General features: G+C 41.5%; 1 protein-coding gene across 1 annotated transcript in view; it reads left to right on the top strand.

Annotated features, from left to right (window-relative positions):
* Window positions 1-206: 206 nt before the first annotated feature.
* The window catches only part of LOC106695357 (ankyrin repeat domain-containing protein 26-like), a 29,067-nt gene continuing 3,441 nt past the window's right edge, over window positions 207-25,832 (top strand). Inside the window, exons 1-6 of the mRNA XM_023748102.1 lie at window positions 207-379; window positions 14,317-14,431; window positions 14,593-14,766; window positions 16,200-16,297; window positions 18,559-18,626; window positions 24,894-24,950. Of these exons, the coding sequence (XP_023603870.1) occupies window positions 207-379; window positions 14,317-14,431; window positions 14,593-14,766; window positions 16,200-16,297; window positions 18,559-18,626; window positions 24,894-24,950 (685 nt within the window). The remainder of the gene's footprint in view (window positions 380-14,316; window positions 14,432-14,592; window positions 14,767-16,199; window positions 16,298-18,558; window positions 18,627-24,893; window positions 24,951-25,832) is intronic.

Here is a 25,832-nt window from a genome sequence, read left to right as displayed (position 1 = left end):
TGCTTGGTTACTGCGATTCCGAGGGGAGAGATGCTAAACTGCCAAACTGCCCTGCTTGAATGCTGTGGCGTGAGGTGGTTGGCTAGAGAGCTAGTATTGAGCTCAGGAGGCGGGAAAAGTGGAGGGAAGGTGAGGCTTCTCTGAAGCCTTGACTCTCCACCATGAAGAAGGTGTTTTCTTTTCTGAAAAGTCCCAGGCTGGCGGCCATGGACTCCCCCACCAATCCTGGGAGGAGTGGCATGGGAACCCCAAGGCCTCTCTTTCGAGACACAGATATGGGAGCGATCCACAAAGCTGCCAGCGTGGGCAACGTGCGGAAAGTGAAGAAAATCCTATTGTTCAGGAAAAGTGGCCTGAACGATAGGGACAGGATGAGCAGGTAATGGGGACTGGGAGGCTGGGGTCCTGGGGTCCACTGGGAGGAGGTGGGTGGACTTGGGAGAGACACCCTTGCAGGTCTCAGCAGGTGGGAGCAGCCTCCTGTCAGCCAGGTCACTGTAGCTCCTCCCTGGTGGACACCTGACCTGGGGTCTAGCCCTCAGACCAACTTTATGAGCAAAGACAACAACATAAGGACCCTCTCACAATGCCTCTTACAGAACACTTCACTGACAACCTTTAAGTGATGTAACTGCATATCAATAATGGAAACACAATTAAGTATATAGAGTATTTTGTATTAGACAGAGGCCTGGTGCACAGAATTTGATCACTGAGGGAAGGGGGGAGTCCCTCAGCCTGGCCTGCACCCTCTCACAGTCCACGACCCCTCACTCCTTACCGCCAGCCTGTGCACTACTCCTTAGTGCTGCCACAGAGGCAGGAGAGGCTGCTGCCACAGCCGCTGCCCTCACCAGCCCTGAACCCAGCTTCTGGCTGAGTTGAACTCCCCCTGTGGGGGCACACTCACCACCAGGGGGTAGCTCCTGCATTGAGCATCTTCCCCCTGGTGGTCAGTGATATCATAGCGACTGGTATTCTGCTGTTTGGTCGATTTGCATATAAGGCTTCTATTATATAGGATGTACACATTTTTACACTATAATGTTACATACTATAGAAAAATGCATAATGAGAGAAATAATTCCCATAATCAATCACCTTCTGAGCTAAAAGTTCTTTGGATAAAATCCAATACCCGCTTTATATCAGTGTGCACCTGTGTTCTTTATGGAGGGACCTCAGAAGGAACTTTGAGGTGGGAAGATGGCTGTGGTCCTGATTAAGAAGACTCACTTTCTCAAAATGTGTGCTCTTCCTATGTTTATCAATTTTACAACCAAGTAAATATGTTTTAAAATTGTTTCAGTTACATGCTATCTTTCATTGATCTGGTGAAATTAAGAAAATTTTGTATAGTAGACACAGGTTTAGCCTTCTAGCTATCATCAGGTGCTATAAACTTTCAGAAAGTATTTATTTACAGATAAATAGTTGGAACAGAATGGGAAATGCCCAAACACCCCAAATATATGTAAGACCTTAGAAATTGATACTGGTGACATTTCATGTTTGTAGAAAAAGGTCAATTAAAAATGGTGGACATTTTCTGTAAAGTATTGGGGGAAAATAACTAGATTAAAATAAATTTCCAATTAAAAATTTTAAATATAGAAAATGAGAAAAGTACCAGAAGAAAGCACAAAGGTTTATTTATGCATTTTTAAAAAAATGTTGACCAAGACTTCAAGAGCAAGATTTCAGGAGGTTGATTGAGCAATATAAAAAATTCAAACCCTCTGTGTATCCGAAAATAATAATATCAAAATCAAAGAAAATGTGCTTGCAAAATATTTGCAATGTATGTGTATCAGAGGAAAAAGTATGTCTTCCTTTTACAGAGAAGCCTTTAAAATCAACAAGAAAAAACTCTAATTTGAAAGTGGACAAAGTGCTTTTTGCATAAGTATAAGTGACCAGCAGACAAAGGAAAAAATATTTAGTGTTCCTGGTAAGAAAAGGAATAAGTTAAAAGAGGAGTTAAATAATATTTCCCATCCACAAAATTTGTGAAGTTGACCAGCAATTGTCTTTATATTGCTACTTCCAATTTAAGTTGCTTTTGATTTTGAAATAGGAAATTTGATGCTGAGTACCACACTTAACATATGTATTCTCTATACCCATCAATTCTCTTTATACTAAAATATCATTATGAAATAATTAGATAAATTACAGAATTTGTTTTACTCAGCACTTCTTAAAATAGCAGTGTATTAATAAGAAAGACTCAGCTTGGTTATACATACAAACAGACTATGATCTTCTGTTATGGAAAAATATGTGCAAAATGTGATAAAATTTATTTCTGAGCATTTGTATTATAAACTAGAGGCCCGGTGCACAAAAATTTGTGCACTTGGGGGGGTCCCTCAGCCCGGCCTGTGCCTTCTTGCAGTCTGGGACACCTCGGGGGATGACCACCTGCTGGCTTAGGCCCACTCCCAGGGAGATTGGGCCTAAGCTGGCAGTCAGACTTCCCTCTGGCAGCCCAGGAGCCCTTAGGGGAGGTCCATTTGCCAGTGGAGAGCAAGCCTAAGCTGAGGTCAGACATCCTTAGTGCTTCTGAGGAGGCAGGAGAGGCTCCCACCACCACCACTGTACTGGCAGCTGGCAACCTGGCTTGTGGCTGAGCAGAGCTCACCCCTGTGGGAGCGCACTGACCACCAGGGGGCAGCTCCTGCATTGAGCATCTGCCCCCTGGTGGTCAGTGTGTGTCATAGTGAACAGTCATTCCCAGTTCTGCTTTTAGAGTTAATTTGCATATTACCCTTTTATTATATAAGATGAACATTTCCTTTAATGAACATATACAGACATTCTAGTAAATATTATGAATTGATTTCTCACTTTCTGTTTTTTGGAAAATTTTTTGAGATTTGGTATCTTCTGACAACTATTGGCCTCTTCAGAAGTAAAGGGAATATTTTTATGTTTAGTTGGTGTTTACTGTTGACACTGTTACAGATGTCCCCCATTTCACCCCCTTAGTGCCCTTCCACCCAGCCCCCTTCAGCCTTCACACACTGCTGTCTGTGTCCATGGGCTGTGCACATATGCACATATGTTCTCCGGCTAATCTCTTCCAGTTCCCCCACCCCTTCCCTCTGAGATCTGTCAGTCTGGCCCATGTATCCATGCCTCTTCTCCTATTTTGTTTGTCAGTTTATTTTGTTTGTTAGATTCCACATGTAAGTGAGATCATATGGTATCTGTCTTTCTCTGACTGGCTTATTTCATTTACCATAATACCCTCCAGATCCATCCATGCTGTGGCAAAGGGTATAAGAGCTCCTTCTTTTTTACAGCAGCGTAGAATTCCATGGTGTAAATGTACTACATCTTTTTCATCTACTTATCTACTGATGGGCACTTGAGTTGTTTTTCACCTATGCCTGTAAGCACATCATATGTGTTTTACTTCATATAGCTTTATTACATATAATATGTAAATGATTATAGATTAATCTTTTTAGTTGTGTGGTTATAAAAATGAAACATTCAAAATAGTGCCCTGACTAGTATGGCTCAGTTGGTGGGAGCATCGGCTGGTACCCCTCCTGTACACTGAAAGGTCTCAGGTTCTTTTCAAGTCAAGACTCCTATCCAGGTTTCTGGTTTGATCACTGCTTGGGTGGGGTGCCTATGGGAGGCAACCAATTGATGCTTCTCATTCACCTCGGTGTTTCTCTCACTCTCTCCCTCTCCTTCCCTCTCTCTCTCAAATCAATTAAAACTAATTTTTTAAAAAACATTTAAAAATGTTCTTTTTGTTTTATTGTTGACAGTATTACAGACTTCTCCCATTTTTTTCCTTTTTTGTCCTCCCTCCACCCAAACCCAACCCCACCAGGCAACTTTCCCATATTATTGTCTGTGTCCATGGGTTATGCATATATGTTCTTTGGTTGATCTTTTCCTGTCCTCCCACTATCACCCTGATATCTGTTGATCTATTCCATGCATCCAAAGCTCTGGATATATTTTGTTCATCAGTATGTTTTCTTCATTAGATTACACATATAAGTGAGATCATGTGATGTTTTTCTTTCTCTAACTGGGTCTTTTTCTGTTTTTTTTTTCGCTAAAAGTATTACAAAGGGTATTACATAAGTGTCCTTCCCCCCCCCCACCCTTGACAAGCCCCTGCCCTCACTTACCCCCCAGTGTCTTATGTCCATTAGTTATGGTTATATGGATGCATACAAGTCCTTCGGTTGATCTCTTACTCCCCTCCCTCCTGTCCCCCAACCCTCCCTGGCCTTCCCGCTGCAGTTCGACAATCAGTTTGAGGCAGCTCTGCCACTGTATTTATTATTGTTCGAAAGTTTATAATGGTCTTAATTATCCACGAAAGAGTGAGAACATGTGGTATTTTTCCTTCATTGACTGGCTTGTTTCACTTAGCATAATGCTCTCCAGTTCCATCCATGCTGTTGCAAATGGTAAGAGTTCCTTCTTTTTTACAGCAGCATAGTATTCCATCGTGTAGATGTACCACAGTTTTCTAATCCATTCATCTACTGATGGGCACTTAGGCTGTTTCCAGATCTTAGCTATGGTGAATTGTGCTGCTATGAACATCTGGGTGCATATATCCTTTCTGATTGGTGTTTCTGGTTTCTTGGGATATATTCTTAGAAGTGGGATCACAGGGTCAAATGGGAGTTCCATTTCCAATTTTTTGAGGAACCTCCATACTGCCTTCCATAGTGGTTGCACCAGTCTGCATTCCCACCAGCAGTGCACAAGTGTTCCTTTTTCTCCACATCCTCTCCAGCACTTGTCGTTTGTTGATTTGTTGATGATGGCCATTCTGACAGGTGTGAGATGGTACCTCATTGTTGTTTTGATTTGCATCTCTCGGATGATTAGTGACTTTGAGCATGTTTTCATATGTCTCTTGGCTTTCTGAATGTCCTCTTTTGAAAGGTGTCTATTTAGATCCTTTGCCCATTTTTTGATTGGATTGTTTATCTTCTTTTTGTTAAGTTGTATGAGTTCCCTATAAATTTTGGAGATTAAGCCCTTATCAGATATGACGTTGGCAAATATGTTTTCCCACGAGGTGGGTTTTCTTGTTGTTTTGTTGATGGTTTCTTTTGCTGTGCAGAAGCTTTTTATTTTGATGTAGTCCCATTTGTTCATTTTCTCTTTAGTTTCAACTGCCCTAGGAGCTGTATCAGTGAAGAAATTGTTTTGGCATATGTCTGAGATTTTGTTGCCTTTGTATTCTTCTAGAATTTTTATGGTTTCCTGTCGTACATTTAAGTCCTTTATCCATTTTGAGTTTATTCTTGTGTATGGTGTAAGTTGGTGGTCTAGTTTCATTTTCTTGCATATATCTGTCCAATTTTCCCAACACCATTTATTGAAGAGACTATCTTGGCTCCATTGTATGTTCATGCCTCCTTTGTCAAAAATTAATTGAGCATATTGGTTCGGGCTAATTTCTGGACTCTCTATTCTATTCCACTGGTCTATATGTCTGTTCTTGTGCCAGTACCAGGCAGTTTTGAGAACAGTGGCTTTGTAATACAGCTTGATATCTGGCATTGAGATCCCGCCTACTTTGTTCTTTCTCAGGATCGTTGCAGCTATTCGGGGTCTTTTTTTATTCCAGATGAATTTTTGGAGAGTTCGTTCTAGATCTTTGAAGAAGGCCATTGGTATTTTAATGGGGAGTGCGTTGAATGTATAGATTGCTTTGGGTAGTATAGACATTTTAATGATGTTGATTCTACCAATCCAAGAACATGGTATGTTCTTCCATCTGTTTATGTCTTCCTCTATCTCTTTTTTCAACGTCCTGTAGTTTTCTGAGTAGAGGTCTTTAACCTCTTTAGTTAAGTTTATTCCTAGGTATCTTAATTTTTTTGGTGCGATGGTAAATGGGATTGTTTTTCTAATCTCTCTTTCTGAAAGTTCACTATTGGTGTATAGAAATGCCTCAGATTTCTTGGGGTTAATTTTGTATCCTGCTACATTGCCAAATTCATGTATTAAGTCTAGTAGCTTTTTGATGGAGTCTCTAGGGTTTTGTATGTATAATATCATGTCATCTGCAAATAAGGACAGTTTTACTTCCTCTTTTCCAATTTGGATGCCTTTTATTTCTTCTTCTTGCCTAATTGCAATGGCTAATACTTCCAGTACTATGTTGAACAGGAGTGGTGAGAGTGGGCATCCCTGTCTTGTTCCTGTTCTTAGGGGAAATGGTGTTAGTTTTTGTCCATTGAGTATGATGTTGGCTGTGGGCCTGTCATATATGGCTTTTATTATGTTGAGGTATGATCCTTCTATTCCCACCTTTCTGAGAGTTTTTATCAAAAATGGGTGTTGGATTTTGTCGAATGCTTTTTCTGCATCAATTGATATGACCATGTGGTTTTTTTCTTTCAATTTGTTTATGTGATGTATCACATTTATTGATTACGGATGTTGTACCATCCTTGCATCTCTGGGATAAATCCTACTTGGTCATGGTGTATGATCCTTCTGATGTACTGCTGGATCCGATTTGCTAAGATTTTGTTGAGGATTTTGGCATCTATGTTCATGAGGGATATTGGCCTGTAATTCTCTTTCATTGTGATGTCTTTACCTGGTTTTGGTATTAGGGTGATGCTGGCTTCATAGAATGAGCTTGGAAGCGTTCCTTCCTCTTGAATTTTTTGTAGTAGTCTGAGGAGGGTAGGTTTTAGTTCTTCCTTGAATGTTTGGTAAAACTCCCCTGTGAAGCCGTCTGGCCCTGGGCTTTTGTTTGCTGGAAGTTTTCTGATGACTGCTTCAATTTCTTCCATAGTTATTGGCCTATTGAGGTTTTTAGATTCTTCCTGTTTGAGTTTTGGAATGTTGTATTTTTCTAGGAATTTGTCCATTTCCTCCAGGTTGTCTAGTTTGTTGGAGTAGAGTTGCCCATAGTATTGTTTAACAATCATTTGTATTTCTGTGGAGTCTGTTGTTATTTCACCTCTATCATTTCTGATTTCGTTTATTTGGGACCTCTCTCTTTGCTTCTTGGTGAGCCTAACTAGGGGTTTGTCAATCTTGTTTATCCTTTCAAAGAACCAGCACTTGGTTTCATTGATTTTCTGTATTGTTTTTTTGGTCTCTATGTCATTGATTTCTGCTCTAATCTTTATTATCTCCTTCCTTCTGCTCACTCTGGGGTATTCTTGTTGCTCTCTTTTAATTCTTTGAGTTGTAGAGTTAGATGATTGACTACCATTTTTTCTTGTTTTTTGAGATAGGCCTGTAGAGCTATAAACTTTCCTCTCAGGACTGCTTTCATTGTGTCCCAGAGGTTTTGGATTGTTGTGTTTTCATTGTCATTAGTGTCCAGGATGTTTTTAATTTCTTCTTTGATGTCATCAGTAACCCAATCAATATTTAATAACATGCTATTCAGCTTCCAAGTGTTTGAGTATTTTGGGTTGTTTTTATTGTAGTTTATTTCTAACATTATGCCATCGTGGTCTGCGAAGAAGCTTTTTATGATTTCAATCTTCTTGAATTTGTGGAGACTTTGCTTGTGACCCAATATGTGGTCTATTTTTGAATATGTCCCATGAGCACCTGAGAGGAATGTATATTCCGCAGCTGTGGGGTGAAGTGTTCTGAAGATGTCAATTAAGTCCATCTGATCTAGTGAGTCATTTAGGATTGCTGTTTCTTTGCTGAGTGTTTGTCTAGCGGATTTATCCAGTGATGTCACTGGTGTATTAAAGTCCCCTACTATGATTGTATTGTTGTCGATCTCTCCCCTGACATCTTCCAGAAGTTTTCTTATGTATGTGGGTGCTCCTGCATTGGGTGCATATATGTTTACCAGGGTTATATCTTCTTGTTGTATTGATCCCTTTAGTATTATGAAGTGGCCTTCCTTATCTCTGGTTATGGCCTTCACTTTGAGATGTATTTTGTCAGATATAAGTATTGCTACCCCTGCTTTCTTTTCCTTTCCATTTGCGTGAAAGATATTTTTCCATCCCTTCACTTTCAGTCTGTGTGAGTCCCTTCTAATGAGGTGGGTCTCTTGTAGACAGCAGATGTATGGGTCATGTTTTTTTATCCATTCAGCCACTCGATGTCTTTTGGTTGGAGCATTTAGTCCATTTACATTTAAAGTTATTATTGAAAGGTACTTGTTTGTAGCCATTTCTTTTTGTGTGTGTGTGTGGCTGTTTTCTTTCTGAGCTTGATGTTTCTTCTTTTTACACCAGTCCCTTTAGCATTTCTTGCATGGCTGGCTTGGTGGTGATAAACTCCCTTAGCCCTTTTTTGTCTGTGAAGCTTCTTATTTCCCCTTCAATTTTGAATGATAGCCTTGCTGGATAGAGTATTCTTGGATTCAGTTCTTTGCTTTGCATCACTTTGTAGATTTCCGTCCATTCTTTTCTGGCCTGATGTGTTTCTGTTGAGAAATCATTTGATAATCTAATGGGAGATCCCTTGTATGTTACTTTCCGCCTCTCTCTTGCAGCCTGTAAGATTCTCTCTTTATCCTGAACATTTGCCATGGTAATTATGATGTGTCTTGGTGTGGGTCTTTTCGGGTTCACCTTGTTTGGGACTCTCTGGGCTTGTGTGACTTTTTTCTTCCCCACCTCAGGGAAGTTTTCTGATATTATTTCTTCGAATAGGTTTTCTAATCCATGTTCATCTTTCTGTTGTTCTGGCACCCCTATTATTCGTATGTTGCTTCGTTTCATGTTGTCCCAAAGTTCCCTTAGGCTCTCCTCCTGCCTTTTAATTTTTTTCTCCATTTGCAGTACAGTTTGAGTGTGTTTTGCTTCCTTGTCTTCTAATTCACTGATTCGGTCCTCCGCTTCTCCCAGTCTACTGTTGATACTTTCAATGGTGTTTTTTATTGCAGCTATGTCGCTCTTCATTTCTTCTTGGGACTTACTTAAGTTGTTGATTTTTTCACCTGTTTCTTCTAGCTTCTTGCATACGTAGTTGAGTTTTTCATCTGTTTCTTCTTGCTTCTTGAACATCCGGTGCATGTACTCTAGGAACCTTATTCTGAATTCTTTTTCCGTCATGTTGCATATCTCTGTCTCACTTAGCTGCTTTTCTGGCGAGTCCTCCTTTTCTTTCCTTTGGGGGTTTCTTTGTCTACCCATGTTTGATCTCACTGCCATTACTAGTTGTTGAATCGTTCAGTGGCTGGACCCTGGGTGGCAGTGGCTGCTCCCTGGGTGGCAGTGGCTCCTCGGTCTGTGGTTGCTCCTTGGGCGGTTGTGGTAGCAGCGGCTCCTCTGTTGATAGCAGGGCCTCTGATGGGTGCTGTTCACAGTTGTGGTGGCTCTTCTGGCTGGTGGAGGGAGGCTTCAGACGCAGCAACTGTTCCCCAGGCAGAGCGTGTGGTGATCAGGAGGCCGCTGTTGCTTGAATCTGTTGCGTTGATTTAGAGGCACAAAATACAACACAACAAGGCACAACGTACCAGGCACTGAACACTATTGTATTTACAATATTACTAACCCCAAATAAAGGTGGCCACCCGAGCTAAGAGAGTTGGGAGATAAGGGGGAAAGAAGAGAAAAAGGTAGAAGAGAAAAAAGAAAGAAAGAAAAAAAGGAGTGCAAAGATGAGATTGGAAAAGGGAGGGGAAAAAAAGGAGAAAAAAAAGTAAGAGAGAAAAGAGAATGAAGTATAAAAGGGGAAGAGACTATTTATATGAGGAGAAAACTCCTATGAGGAGAAAACTCCTATAGGTCCACCACTAATACCAACAAATTACAGCAACAGATTCCTGGAGATGAATACAAACTACAAACAACCGCAAGGGGAAACAGAAACACAGAAATAACCAGGGGAGGGGGGGGAGAGGGAGGGGCAGGAAAATAAAAAGAATAAGCAGTCTAACCTCACAAACAATCCTAAAAAAACAAAACAAACAAAAACAAAAACAAAAAAACCCCAATATACTCGTCAATCAAGCAAACAACAATAAGACAATAGAGAGAGAAAAGAAGAAGAAGAAGAGAAAAAATAAATTGGATAGTGAAGGAAGATAAGGGAAAGGTGTATAAGGATTTAGAACAGGGGATTGGACGTACGATATATAAGCAGGGTTAAATTTTGACAGGGGGTAAAAAGAATAGGGAAAATCAAAAGCTGGAGTAGGGTAAGAGAAACAGGACAGCAAAAGGGAAAAAGTGGGGAAGATTGTTTAGCACAGAGGCAAATTGAGGTAGAGAACAATGTTGCTAAAGGAACGATGAAAATAGAATGGAGAACATTAGTCCCAAAATAAAATAAAGACAAAATAAAATGACACTTAAAAGAATGGTAAAATGGTAGCGGTAAAAATACTAGTTAAAAATAAAAATGTAGTAGCTGAAAAGGCAAAATCAGGTGATGGAGAAAAAGAAAAAAGAAAAACAGAAAAAAAATGTTTTCTTAGTTAAAAGGAGAAAAAGTAATTTAAAAAAATAAAAATAAAAATGTGCAGTAATGCAGGTGCTTGAGATCTTCTACTCTTCTTATTGGCACGCCCGGAATTCAGGTGAATGTTGAGTTTCCCTCTGGTACACTGCTCCTCCGTGTTGTAAGCCACAGTCCTGATTATAAGGCCGGCCGTAAAATCCCCTTATTGCCTTATCTGTATTTACAGAAGAGTCAGTTCGTGGCTCTGCCTCTGGGTGGCAGTGTTTCTGGATTGACCTCCGAGGGTATAAGTTCTCTCCGACCAGGAGCTCTGTATTGTACCTGAACCAGCTCCGCCCAGAGCTGGTTCCCCGGCGCCACTCCCAGCTCTGTTTCCCCGGCTCCCCAAAAACAGTCTTCCCCTACAAGCTCTGCTAGTGACCCCAACTGGGCAATCACATCCACTGGGCCAACAATCAAACTCACAGAAGTAAGAGGAAGTGTGCAAACAAGAGCCTGGGAAGCTGTTCGAACTCGCAGGGTTCCACCCTCCAGAACTGCGCAAAATGTCTGTGCGTTGGGTCTGCGCGCGCTCAAGCCCCTGGCAACAAGTAGCCGGCTATCAGAGAAACTCTGAGGTAGCCCTTTTTGCATCCAGTCCAATTATGGGCTCATTTATAGTGTTACCTTCTGGCAGCAGCCCTGCGGGAGCCCTCCCCACTTGCGGATTACCCTGGCCTCTATGTGCGCGGATTTTGGAGTGCGCAGATTTCCCCCTGCGCCCGCGCGCGCGCGCGTTCCTCGCTCCAACCTGAACTGCAAACCGCACCTTTGGGGTAAGTTTAACCTTTCCGTGGAGGGATGCAGGTCTCCGCTGGGCTCTTGTAGTCGCGCTGCTTGCGAGTCCTTGCCTCCGGGTTGGTAGGCGCTGGGTTAGTAGCCGTTCTCTGGATGCCGGTAACCAGTAACCGCAACCCAAGATGGTGCGGTCTCGCCGCTGCGCTGGCGCCCAGGGGGAGGTTTCAGCCTCAATCTCTAACCATCCGCATTTTTTAGTTCTCTGTCTTTCCTGGCTGCAGACTGCCTCTCAGCTGAACCTCCCCAGCTTGATCGGGCTGATTGTTACCCTATTTTGTTCATCAGTATGTTTTCTTCATTAGATTACACATATAAGTGAGATCATGTGATGTTTTTCTTTCTCTAACTGGGTCTTTTTCTTTAAAAAAGTAATAAAATAGAAAATATAGGAGAACCATGGCCTGTGGGGATCGGCCGAAACAGGCCGTCCAACGCCACCTGCCGCTCCTGCCTGCCACTTTGGCTCAGCCCAGCCCACTGCACTTGCCCCCACCGCTGCTCCTGCTGCTCTGCTGCTCTGCTGCAGTCTCCGGGCTGTGGCGGCCAGCCGTAAGCCCTGTAGCTGGCGCCTGTCCATCAGCTGAGCCACACTCCCGCTGTGGGAGCACACTGACAACCAGGGGCAGCTCCTGTGTTCAGTCTCTGCCCCCTGGTGGTCAGTTCACATCATATTTACTGATCGAGCAGTCGCTTAGGCTTTTATGTTTATACTAGAGGCCAGCGCACAAAATTGAGTGTCCCTGCCCACTCACGTGCGCTCCGCTAATCGGCACACCCCCCCCACACGCGTGAGCCTCACTGTGCCCGCCTCACTGCACCCACTTTCCACAACCACCCGCCCATCTCCCAGCCACCGGCTGGCCGCCAGCCTTGCTGTGATCGGAGCTTGTGGGCTGTGGGGGAGGGACTGAGAGGTGCTCCATGCACCTCCTGGTGACTGGTCATTTGGTCATTACAGCGTGAAGGCATTATGTCCACTGGCCTTTTTATAATACAGAATAGTGGCCCAGGGCATGAAACTCGTGCACATTAAAAGGGAATTAATTAGAGGAAATATTTTAATATTGCTATTTGCCCTTTCTCTATAAAAGAAGTATCAGAGCTGAAAGAAAATTAGTAAAATGTATATGAAAATCTTCCTCCTCTCAGAGTCTGGAGAATACCACGGGACCCAGAGTCAAGTTCCCAGCCACCCGCTGCACCTTGAAATCGCATGAGGCCCAGACCTGGCAGAACCCAGACCCATTGTGCAAGATCCAGCCACAGCCAGCCCCACCACCATCAATCCTCGCCGGGTGGAGGGGGGGCGCGCAGCCTCAGGTCCCCCGGCCTGGCACCAGGGCAGGGGGCATGGCCTGACGTCACCCATCTACCCCCGCCAGGCGGGTGGCGCAGTCTCAGGTCCCCACCCCGACTCAGCACCATGTAGCCCCAGGTCCCTGCTGATCGCTCATTACGGCTTGTTACAGGAACCCTGCCTCTGCTGTGGGCATAGCCATCTTGTGATGGCCTGATGGAGTGAGGGTCAATTTGCGTATTATCTCTTTATTATATATAGGACTAGAGGCATGAAATTCGTGCATGGGGGGTTCCCTCAGCCCCGCCTGCACCCTCTCCAATCTGAGACCCCTCAGGGGATGTCTGACTGCCGGTTTAGGCTTGTGGGATCGGGCCTAAACTGGCACGGATCAAGCCTAAACCATCAGTCGGACATCCTTCTCACAATCCGGGACCCCAGGCTACTAGCCCCTCACCTGCAAGCCTAAACCATCAGTCGGACATCCTTCTCACAATCCGGGACCCCTGGCAACTAGCCCCTCACCTGCCTGCCTGCCTGATTGCCCCTTACTTCTCTCCTCTGACAGCCTGATCATCCCTAACTACTCTCCCCTGCTGGCCTGATCACCCCTAACCACCTCTGCCTCAGCCCCCACCACCATGGCTTTGTCTGGAAGACATCCGGAAGGACATCAAAAGATGTCTGGTCTATCTGGTCTAGTTAACATATTACCCTTTTATTAGTATAGATAGATAATATTCCATTGTGCAGGTATACCACTGGTTTTTAATCCACTCATCTGCTGCTGGGCACTTAGGCTGTTTCCAAATTTTAGCTATTATAAATTGTGCTGCTATGAACATAGGGGTGCGTATATTCTTTCTGATTGGTGTTTCTTATTTCTGGTGATATTTTCCTAGATGTGGGATTATTGGGTCAAATGGAAGTTCCATTTTTAATTTTTTGAGGAAACTCCATACTGTTTTCCAAAGTGGCTGCACCAGTCTGCACTCCCACCACAGCAGTGTACAAGGATTCCTTTTTCTCCACATCCTCACCAGCACTTGTTGTTTATTGATTTGTTGATGATAGCCATTCTAACAGGTGTGAGATGGTACCTGGTTGTCATTTTAATTTGCATCTCTTGGGTGATTAGTGACTTAGAGCATCTTTACATATGTCTCTTGGCCTTCTGTAAGACATTCTGAATTAAAAATTGGATTCCAATGTCAGAGATGTTAAAGTGAGAGAATATAAGCATTTTAGAATAATTGAAATTCTGTGTTCTTTCTAATCCTTAAAACACATATGCAAAGTAGGTATAATGATATCAGTTTGCTAACTGACATGTTGTCTTTGTAAAGTGGCGGTAATAGTAATAATGATACTAATATCACAATTATTAAGCTGTTTTTTATGTGCAAGTTACTGTAGTAAACACTTTGCATAGATTCTCATTAAAAGAAACAGTGGTGTCCTGTGAGATTCCTATTATTTTTATCCCCATTTTGTTGATGAGGAAATTGAGGCCCAGAAAGGCCAAGTGACAGCTAATAAGTGACAATTAAAACAGGATCAGAACCAAGTTGAGCTGAATTCCCAGGTCATCCTCTCCGTATTCAAATAGGCTTTTCCTTCACTAATGTGGTGAGTAACAAAAACTAATAAATATTGTACTGTCTCCAGAAGAAAATTAAATATTTGCTTTGAAGGCATAGAGAGAAATGTTTACAATTATGTGGATATTATATGCTTTCATCTGGTGCCCTCTAATTCTCTAAGCAGTCCTCTCACTTTCACAGGACTGCTTTGCATGTGGCCTGTTGCAAGGGCCATCCGAGAGTGGTGAGACTGCTAACACGCAGACATTGCCTATTGAACCTCTGTGACATTGACAACAAAACAGCTCTCATTCATGTATGTATTAGCAACTATGTCAACATGAGGGGGGTTTAATTTAATTACTTAGAATAAAAATGAGTTTATCTCATTTAACTAGAAGACATTGGTGAAACTTGTGGAATGTTTACTTTGAATTCCTAGAACTTATAATCTACTTCTTGGCATAATACTGACAGGCTATACAATATGACCAAGAGGAATGTGCAACCATTCTTCTAGACCATGGTGCCAATCCAAATGTAATGGACATCCATGGCAACACTCCTCTTCACTATGCTGTCCTTGGCCACAATACAGCGATAGTGGAAAAGCTACTTTCCTGTATGGCAAATATGGAAGCAAGAAATAAGGTATAGATCAAGTAACTTTATTTACAAAATATTTGAAATACATGTTTTTACTTTAGTTTCAAGCCTTTTAAAAATTATATGTTCTATTAATTTTAAAGAGAAAGGAAAGGAGAGGGAGAGAGAGATAGAGATATATATAGAGAGAATTATCCATTGGCAGCCTCCTGCCCATCTCGTCTGGGGATTCAGCCCACAAACTGGACATGTGCCCTGACCTCCTGGTTCAAGGGTCAGCAGTCAACCACTGAGCCCCACTAGCCTGCAACAAGGACTTTCTTTCTTTCTTTCTTTCTTTCTTTCTTTCTTTCTTTCTTTCTTTCTTTCTTTCTTTCTTTCCTTCCTTCCTTCCTTCCTCCCTTCCTTCCTTCCTTCCTTCCTTCCGGACTTTCTTTCTTTCTTTCTTTCTTTCTTTCTTTCTTTCTTTCTTTCTTTCTTTCTTTCTTTCTCCTTCCTTCCTTCCTTCTTTCCTTCCTTCCTTCCTTCCTTTCACACAAAGATTTTCTTTCTCACATACATACACTGAATATAATAGATCAGGCCCTATCACCATGGAAACACTCCAAAGCCCAGGCAGGGAGGGCTGGAGAAATGTAGTGTCCATGGTAGGGGGCAAAGCTCTGCCTCCCAGCTACCCTTCCACCCCAGAAGGAAGAACTTCCTGTTAGTGCCTGGGAGTGGGAGATGGGCTCAGAGCCCACTAAGGCTGAAGGCCTGGGGGAGTGAAGTGATGCTGGGGCCTGGCTGCTGTGCTGGCAGGGGCTTAGGAAATGGTGCTGCTGGGGATGGGTGGGAGGAGGAGGCCTAGTCCCCAGCAAGGGGAGCTGGGGGAGTGCAAGAGGGAAGAGGAAGCCCCAGTCCACAGGCAACAAAATAACAACAGGACACCACGATAGGAACACAGATTCTGGGAACCCGTACTGTAAATGTTGGAAGTGAGAGTTGGAGAAGGATGCTGCAGTTAATCTGTTGAAGAGGCAGTGGAGGACATTTTAAAGGGAAGAACAGCCAGTGACTGCACAGGGGTGAGAAGATAGGGGCTCCTTTTATTTTATTTTTTCCTCCTCACCAGAGTATTTCCCATCCTCCATTGATTTTAGAGAAAGTGGAAGGGAGCGAAGGATTGCGGGGTGAGAGAGAGAAACATTAATGTGTGGGTGCCTCCTGCATAGACCCAGACCAGGGCAAGGGACCAAATCTGCAACCCAGGTACAACCTCTTGAATGGGAATCAAACCTGGACCCTTCCATGAGCAGGCCAATGCTCTAACCAGTGAGAACACTAGCCAGGGCAAAAGGGGCTACTTTTTATTTACATTCTATATTATATGTGTAAGTTCAGTGGATCTTTTGTAAGTTTTAATGTGCAGTTTGTATATATGTATATATATATATATATAATTTAATAAATTATAAACTGTTTTTCTGTTTATACAGGATGACTTCACACCACTTTCACTTGCTAAATATGAAAACAGAGAGAAAATGGTGGAATTTTTAGTAACTAGAGCTTCAAAAATCAATCACATGGAAAGGTACAATTGTTCATTCCTTGTTTTATATTTGGAGGGTACATTTATTAAAGCTGGGGCCAGTGAAACAATGAAGGGCTTAGTTGGAACTATTCTAAGCTGTCAGAGAGACTGAAATAAAGCTGCAGGAAAAGACCAGACTTTCTCCTTTGTTACCAGATCTGCCCCCCAAGGACACTAGAACATCTTTGTTTAGGTAATGGAAGGTCCCATGTTGCCTTTCCCAGAGAAGTAGGCAGCAGCCTGCCTGAGACTCCATAATTGAGGTTGGCCCCTCAAAGGATCTCTTTGCCATAAGAATGAAACATTCCCAAGTGAGTTTAATTTACCTCAGGTTTCAAAATATTTTAAATTATGCCTCGCATGGAAGCCAGTTAGAACTCTCTGATTCAAGAGTAGGTTATTGGTCCTTACAATTGCTAAGGCCTCATCATGACTCATCAGTATCCATTAGTGACAGGTAGGATTCTGTCATCCAAGCCAATTGGGTGTGGACAGAGATATTAAGCATCATTCTCATAAAGATCTGCTGGTTCACAGTGCGAGTAGATAGGGAAGGGATAGTAGTGGTCCAGGCCACGTCCTGACTTCTATTAGTTTTCTGCAGTCGGCATGATTCACAACAAAAATAAGGGAACATTGTGTTATCTGACTTCATGAGGTAATGTATTTATACATACATTTAGTTGCAAGTTATATAGTAGCTAAAAAACCCTGAATTACAAACCACAAAGAAAGAATAGGTAATAACCAAAATCCTATATAATAAAAACCTAATATCCTAAGTGTCTGGTTGTCTGTCATCCGTTCAACCAATAAAAGCATAATGTGTTAATGATATGCTAAGGCTGCTCAACTGTTCGCTATGATGTGCACTGACCACCAGAGGGCAGATGCTCCAACTGGTAGGTTAGCTTGCTGCTGGGGTCCAGCCAATTGGGACTGAGTGAGACTGGCCAGACATGCCCTGGAGCTCTCCTGTGGTCCCTCCCTGGCTGGCCAAACTCCTGCTTCCCTCCCCGGCTCCAATTGTGCACCAGTGGAGTCCCTCTGCCTGGCCTGTGCCCTCCCTCAATCCAGGACCCCTCAGTGGGGCACATTGACTGTCAAGTAGTTCCATCCTATGTAATAAAATGCTAATAGGCAAGTCAACCAAATGGCAGAATGACCGATTGCTATGACACACACTGACCACCAGTGGGCAGAAACTTAACACAGGAGCTTCCCCCTGGTAGTCATTGCACTCCCACAGGGGCAGTGTCACTCAGCCAGAAGCCCTGAGATGGCCTCATGAGTAGCAAGCACAGTGGCAGTGGTGGGAGCCTCTACCACAGTGATTCCCAAAGTGGGCACTACTGCCCCCCGGTGGGCGCTGCAGCAATCCAGGGGGACGGTGATGGCCACAGGTGCATTTGGGGGCAATGAGTAACTGCTATTAAAATTTTAAAAAAATTAATTTCCAGGGGCTGAGTAATATTTTTTCTGGAAAGGGGGCGGTAGACCAAATAAGTTTGGGAACCACTGCTCTACCACCTCCACTGCAGCACTAACGATGTCCGACTGCTGGCTTGAGGGCAAGCCTAAGCCAGCAGTTGGACATCCCCCGGGGGCTCCTGGACTGCGAGAGGGCACAGGCCAGGCTGAGGGACCGCTCTGCCCCGAGTGCACGAATTTCGTACACCGGGTCTCTAGTTAATATTTTCTGAGAACTGCAACATTTGAATGTTAGAAACTATGAAAAACCCACATTGGGATTCCATTGGGATTCTAAATTAGTTTCAAAAAATAAAGCTCATGATGAGAGTTTTCCTTTGCCTTGCTGTTTCTCCAAGCATCTCTTTTTGCTGTCTTATTTCGTTTAATTATTCAAACAACCTTCAAAAGTAAGGTAGTAAAACTCTTATTTTGTAGAGGAGGACCTTGAGCCATAGAAAAGTGACTTGCTTGACAAAAAGTAGCTGTTGGTTATAAAACAGGGATGTCTGAGTTCAAGAGACTTGCCATTATGTCAAGTTAACTCTAGTTAATTCACCAAATATATTACCCTCAAATCATGACTGTTTCATGCTTTTTTTAAAAAAAAAAAAATTACATGCTTCATAAGAAGTTTGTAGAACTTACAAGTTTGAAGTGTATAGTAGAATTAAAGTTTTAATATTGACTCTGATGTTATCTGAAATATTCTAAGAATTTACAATATTAGGGAAATATTTTTATGTTTGTATTGACAGAGTAATATTATTTATAACCTTTTTTATTGATAGCGAACAACAACTACCTTCGAAATATAAAGAAGAAAGACCTATAAGATCTTCTGATGGTAGCAATCTTGGTAAGACTTCTGATAGTGAATTACTCTTGGTGGTCCTACCATGGGTGAATTAAGAGTAAGTTTTGCTAATGAAAGAGCAATAAAAGAAAACCCACAAATGTGTAAGTTGCATGTATAGTTTTTCTTAATCTCTTCCTTAATAGAATAGTATTCAGTATTATTAAAACAGTTAATTATAGGTAATTTTTTTTTTAATTTTTTTAACCAGTGGTCGCCAACTGGTGTTCCACGGACCACGGTGGTCCGTGAAGTCTGAAAGGTTGGCAACCACTGAGCTAAACTATTCTTTTTTTTTTAATATATTTTATTGATTTTTTACAGAGAGGAAGAGAGAGAGACAGAGAGTTAGAAACATCGATGAGAGAGAAACATCAATCAGCTGCCTCCTGCACATCTCCTACTGGGGATGTGCCTGCAACTCAGGTACATGCCCTTGACCGGAATCGAACATGGGACCCTTCAGTCCGCAGGCCGACACTCTATCCACTGAGCCAAACCGGTTTCGGCTATAGGTAATTTTAAAACCTGGGGCAACAGTGTTTGAAAAGAGGTTCATTTATTTAGTCCTTAACCCTAAAATTCTATATGATATCTTTATGTAAAAAAGAAAAATGACTTTAAGTTACATTGTTGTATGTTTCCTCTATATTCCCTTTGTAACTAATTGGACTTGTTTTAAAAATGAATCTTTTGTTTAGTTTTTACAGCCAGTAGATTACATTGAGTAAATGAAAACCTGTTTTTTCGTAGTGATTTGTCTCACTAAAAAAGTCACCAAAACTGGGAACTCAACAATACTTTCCTGGTACCACAAACAAATGGCAAACAATAGGAACTACAGCACTTAGTTAGTGTGCGACAATCTCAATGAGATTGTTTTTCTTGATTTCAGAGAGGAAGGACAAGGAAGAGGCATAGGAACATCAATGATGAGAGAGAATCATTGATCAGCTGCCTCCTGCACACCCCACACTGGGGATCGAGCCTGCAAAGGGGGCCTGTGCCCTGACCGTGAATCGAACTTTGATCTCCAGTTTCATAGGTCAATGATCAACCACTGAGCTGTGCTGGCAGGGCCCAAGGAGGTTATTTTTCAAAGATACCTACCAACAGCACAGAAGTCAGAAAGGCCAAACCTGTGGAGAATCATGGAGTATTTCATATATAATGCCAACACGATCTCACTGTTATCACCTTTATTCCTCAGAGGTCAAAACAGAATGAGATATGATGATTCAGTAGAACAAGATGTTTCCTTCTGTTTGTTGGATAATTGTCAGGACATTGTCATTTCTTAGAACAAGATGCTCGGTTACCATTGATCAGAAAGTAATCATAATAAGTATTCAAATAACCCAATTCAGGACTCTACAAATTACAATAAAAGTACAAAAGTGTTTCACAATGACAAAAATTCCATATTGCTACCCAGATGTGGCTCCTAGTTCATTGTGCAATCGGAAATGTATGAGGACACCTTGGACTTGGTAGACCTTCATCAGAGGACTTGTGTAGGCCGGTTTTGCAACTTTTAGGAAATGCAAGGATGAAATGGTGTTTTGACCCTGAAGTTTCTCATAATATGAGAGCTCCGTCCCTGGTTTATTTCTGGTTTTTTTGTGTGTTTTTTTTCAGCAGGATTTTCCATTTTTTTTCAAAATTTAATTATTAATTTACTTACTGGTCTACTATTTAACTCTCAGGTGCCTTTTAGGTACTGAATGACATTCTTATGTTGCAGAATTGAAATATTTTAAAAACACAGTCCCTGCCCTCTAAGAATTTGTTAATGTCATTGTCATTCCTATTACTTACTATACTTTATTCAGTGCTTACCAGGTGGTAGAATGCACTAGGACTTTATAATTATCTTTTTTTTTATTGATGTGTAGTATGTGCCAGTCACTTTAAGTCCATGATGAGAATTAGAGTTTTAAAAATGTGGGTGAGGCCTTGGCCCTGTAGGTCAGTCCTTAAAGCATTGTTACCAATATGCCAAAGTTGTGGGTTTCATCCCTGGGCATGGTACATACCAGAACCAACCAATGAATGCATAAATAAGTGGAACAGTAAGTCAAAGTTCTCTCCTTTTCTCTCTCTAATCAATGTTTTTAAGTAGTTAAAAATCAAATAAAAATAAAGGTGTGCTTGCACCCCAGGCCTTCCTCCCTTTATTTTCCCACAGGGATGCATCTCCCAAACTCTGAGGGACCCCAGGAGGCTTACAACCAGAGCAACAGTGGTCAGTGGCAATTTATCCCGGGCAAACCCTCTAAACCTGTCCCCAAGACCCTCTTTTGTCTGACTACTTAGTGAGCCTAGGCTCACTTCCCCATCCCTTTCTTGTTTCACGATCCCCAACTTTAATAAATGTCCTCTAAAATTCACACACACACACTATAAAAATTAAAAAAATTAAAATGTGGGTGGGATTTAAAGTAAGCATGCAGATGGAGGAGAAGTTTGCCAGGTAAAGGGGCAGAAGGGTTATGTTTGGCAGGGGGAACAGGTATTGCGATTACACGTTAGGCAGCAGGAACAGCAGGGCAAGAGCTAAGATGTACACGTGAAGTTTATGGGATTCACGAGCAGTACCTTTTCAATGTGAAAATGTGCACTACGGGAAAGGTTGGGACTGAGGTGAGTGCTTAGCTAAGGCAGCCTTATGAAAGCCGTTAGTACTACAGAAAGGACTAGATCTTATCTTGTAGATCTTGAGAACTTAACAGATAGAATGCTGTTAGCTTCAGATAATAGGTGGCCTAATTAAGAGGCTGAAACAATAGGAACCAGGATTGTTTTGGTGGCTCAGTGATGACATAAGGATCCCAGGTGTTGTCCCTTATTCAGCTGTGAGGTTGTCAGTGTTTATGTCTGCTTTCCTGGTCAGTAATTGGCTATGGCTCCAAAGCAACCTATTCTCATATGGCAATATGTGAAGGCCAAAGCACTGCTTTGTTCATTTTTAAATTTTTTTAAAGTCTACTCGGCACACAATATATTACTTTCAGGTGTATGACATAGTGGTTTGACGTTCACATATCTTATGATGGGTTCACAATGAAAAGTCTAGTAACCATCTGTCACCGAGCAAAGTTATTACAATAATTAACACATTCTCTGTGCTGTGCACTAGATCCCAGTGGCTTACATATTTTATAACTGGAAGTTTTCACTTCTTATTCATATTCTTTATTTCATCCCTCTCCTCAACTATCCTCTGGCAACCATCAGTTTGTTCTCTGTAGCTACAGGGTGTGTTTCTGTTTTGTTTGTTTTGTTGTTTTAGATTGCACAGGTAAGTGAGATCAAACAGTGTTTGTCTTTCTTTATCTTATTTCACTTAGCATAACACCCTTTTGGTCCATGCATGTGGTCCTAAATGGCAAGATTTCATTCTTTTTTATGTCTGAGTATACATGTATATACACACATATATAATCATATATATATATATATATATATATATATATATATATATATACACACACCTTTGAACCAAGGTGTATATATATATATACACCTTTGAACCAAGGTGTATACTGCACCTTCTTTATTCATTTATCTATGGAAGAACATCTATGCTGCTTCCATATCCTGGCTATTGTAAATCTTGCTGCAGTGAATATGGGTGTGAGTATCTTTTCAAATTCGTGTTCATGTTTCTGTTGGATACATATCCCGAAGTGGAATGGCAGTTCTATTTTCAATTTTTTGAGGAGTGTCCATGCTGCTTTCCATAGTGACTGTACCAATTTACAATCACTTGAACAGTGCACGAGGCTTTCTCTTTTCTCCATATTCTCACCAAAACTTGTTAGTTATTTATATTTTGATGACAGCCATTTTGAGAGGAGTGAGCTGGTACTTCATTAAGGCTTTCATCTGCATATCCTTGGTTAGTGATGTTGAGATAAATGCTTTCTTTAACTTAAAAAAAAAACGAACAGACTGTCAAACTACAGCAGGAAGACTGGGGAGGGTTGGAGGGGGAGGGGTAAGAGATCAACCGAAGGACTTGTATGCATGCATATAAGCATAACCAATGTACACAAGACACTGGGGGGTAGGGGAGGCTGGGGGAAAGTTAAGGGGGGAAAAAGGAGACATATGTAATACTCTTTGTAATACTTTAAGCAATAAAACAAATTTAAAAAAAAGAATAATAACCAAGATTGAAATGTAATTGAACTCTTTATGTGATTAAAATGTTTTGAGAAATTAATTTACACATCAAAAAAATATGGTTTTATTGATATTTAGTGAGAGAGGATAGGAAAGGGAGAGAGAGATGGAAATAGCAATGAGAACCATCACATTGATCTGATGCCTACTGCCCACCCCTTCTGAGTATCAAACCTGAAACCCATGTGGCCTGAGTGGGAATAGAACCAGCGACCTCTTGGTGCATGGGACAATGCTCAAGCCTCTGAACCACACTGGCCTGGCCTATGTGTTTCCTATAATTAGGGAGAAAATGGACAGACTTTCAGTTGACTTCCTCTAGCAGTGGTTCTCAACCTTCCTAATGCCGCGACCCTTTAATATAGTTCCTCATGTTGTGGTGACCCCCAACCATAAAATTATTTTTGTTGCTACTTCATAACTGCAATTTCGCTACTGTTATGAATCATAATGTAAATATATGATATGCAGGATGTATTTTCATTGTTACAAATTGAACATAATTAAACCATAGTGATTAATCACAAAAACAATATATAATTATATTTGTGTTTTCCGATGGTCTAAGGCAACCCTTGTGAAAGGGTTGTTCGACCCCAAAGGGGTCTCGACCCACAGGTTGAGAACCACTTTAGAGTAAAGTTTTATAGGCCTGAGTTACATCACATGCTTATTCCTAAACCAGTTATTGGTAAACTAGGTACTGTGATGAGCATAGTATAATCATTTCCCTTTTTGGAGCTGGGGAGACACCACCTTCTTTGTGTATCAGGACAGTAAATGTCCAAATACAGTTGTGGTTGTCCAGCAAGAATGAAGACTGACGTAGGGAGCCAGCAGTGTTTACTGCAGGGATTCATGGGAGTTTTGAGCGGAAGAGGAACAAGATGAGATTTGATTATGGCCCTCTGGTTGTGATAGGACGGAGGGATCAGCAGGCTTTTTCTGTAAAGGGCCTGATTTTAGGCCATGTGGTCTGCCATATCTACTCAAGTCTGCCATTGTGGTGTGAGGGCAGTCCTAGAGAATCTGTAAGTGAACAGGCATGGCTGCGTTCCAGTGAGATTTTATTTGTAAAACCAGATGGCAGCTTGTATTTGGCCTGTGGGCCCTCCTTTGCTGACTGACCCCTCATGTAGTGGGTACAAAAAAGGAAACCACATAAAGAAACATGGAGACAAGGGAAGCTTTTGCCTCCTTGGACTAGCATCAGTCCATTATGAAGTTTTCACCCATTCATACAGAAATGAGTCAGGAAGCTATATTTACTCCATTTGAAATGTTGGTTTTTTTCTAGGTCTATGTCTTTCTCACTTTTTCTGCTTAAAAAAATCTTATTAATTTAATATGGAACAATAATAGTTGGTGGTATTTCCCTCCCTATGAAAGCCATTTCTTAAGAGCCCATATTTGACTAGGGCAGTTGACAGTAGCAAAATAAGTGGAGACAGTAGGAGGCTAAGTTCATATGATTTCCTGGTGATTGCATGCAAAAAGTGGCGAGGAGAAAGAAATCTAAGGTGACTGATAGGTTCCCAGGTAGTGCACTGGCATTTAGGTCGGACATGAAGACTAGGACTTTTTCATATGAGCAAGAAAGGGCAACAGTTCAACTGGAAAGAGCAGTAAGTTTCCATACATGTTGAGTTTGATGGAATATCCATGGATATCCCTACATTTTAGATATAATTTCTTTGACTTTGACTTGGCCTGCCAATAACTGCCTTAAACAGGTGAACCATGATTTTAGTTTTATTATAAATTAGCAACAAGTTAGGGAAGAATTCTGTAAGCACACGGATACTATTATACTAATATGATAATTATTGTTTTTCTGTAGTTATCACAGTTGCTTGATTGATTCATAACTATTCTGAAAAGGGATTAAGCCCTGCTTAGTTGAAGAAAATTGTCAGTGTGATGTTTTCCTTTTCTTGAGTGGAACTTCCATGTTATAGAACATGTTGCCAATCATTAGGGCTCTGTATTTTCTATTCTGAGGAAATAGGGTTGTTGCTTGTTTCACATTGTTTTCTGACATCATTGTTTTATTTATCCCTTTCTATGCCTTTCTTCCAATAGCTGCAGATCTACAGGAATCTCCAAAACAAGCACTGAGCAAAACAAAATCAAAGACAGGTATTCTGTGCAATCAGCTTCTGACTGTAATTATGTATAACACCTCAAATCAAATAATAACAACTTCACATAATGCAATTTTGTTAAAGATCCTAAACCCACACCTAAGTTTGCTTATTCACTAGAGAGATTTATAGGACTCAGCATATAGTTGTGCTCATACCTGAGATTTATTACAGGGAAAGACCAAAGTAAAACCAGCAAAGAGAAAAGGTTTGCCTGTGACAAAGGGTGGAGGAAACCAGGCACAAGCTTCCAAGAGTCCTCTCCCTGCGGAGTTACCAGGAGGTCTTCATTACTCCAGGGTCAAATTCTGACAACACACGTGAACTATGTCATCTACCAGTCCGGTTAGACTCAGTGCCAAGGTTTTTATGTCATGCTAACCACATAGGCATCTTCCCATAGAATGTACCAAAATTCCAGATTTCCAAAAGGAAAGCCAGTGTTCAACGTGAACACCATTGGTTGTACAAAATGTTTAGGCACAGGGAGCCTCTATTATCAGTTTGGAAGATGTGAAAACCCTGCTCGGATTCAGATTTTCAGACACCAACTGAAGGCTATGCGTTTAAGTAGGACTTTCTAAGGAGAGCAGACTTGAGCCTGCTGCATGAAATGTTTCTGCACAGCAGGTATAGCCCTGACTGAATCTTTGGCTCTCACCTACAATTTTATTTTAAAAGCAAGTAATATAACATGGTATTAGTTTCAGTCGCATCATCCATAATTGCCTGCAATGCTGATTACATTTGTGACTCTCGGTGAGTATTTAACAGGTATTTGTACGTAAGTTACTAGTGCAATATTAGGGAATGATAAACGTTTCTTTTTATCAAATTACCGTTTCAGATAATTTTTAGATAAATCAGCATAATTATT

The sequence above is a fragment of the Myotis lucifugus genome, unplaced genomic scaffold (genome assembly GCF_000147115.1).
Source record: "Myotis lucifugus unplaced genomic scaffold, Myoluc2.0 scaffold_1150, whole genome shotgun sequence".
Lineage (NCBI taxonomy): Eukaryota > Metazoa > Chordata > Mammalia > Chiroptera > Vespertilionidae > Myotis > Myotis lucifugus.
This window is presented reverse-complemented; position numbering and strand designations above follow the sequence as displayed.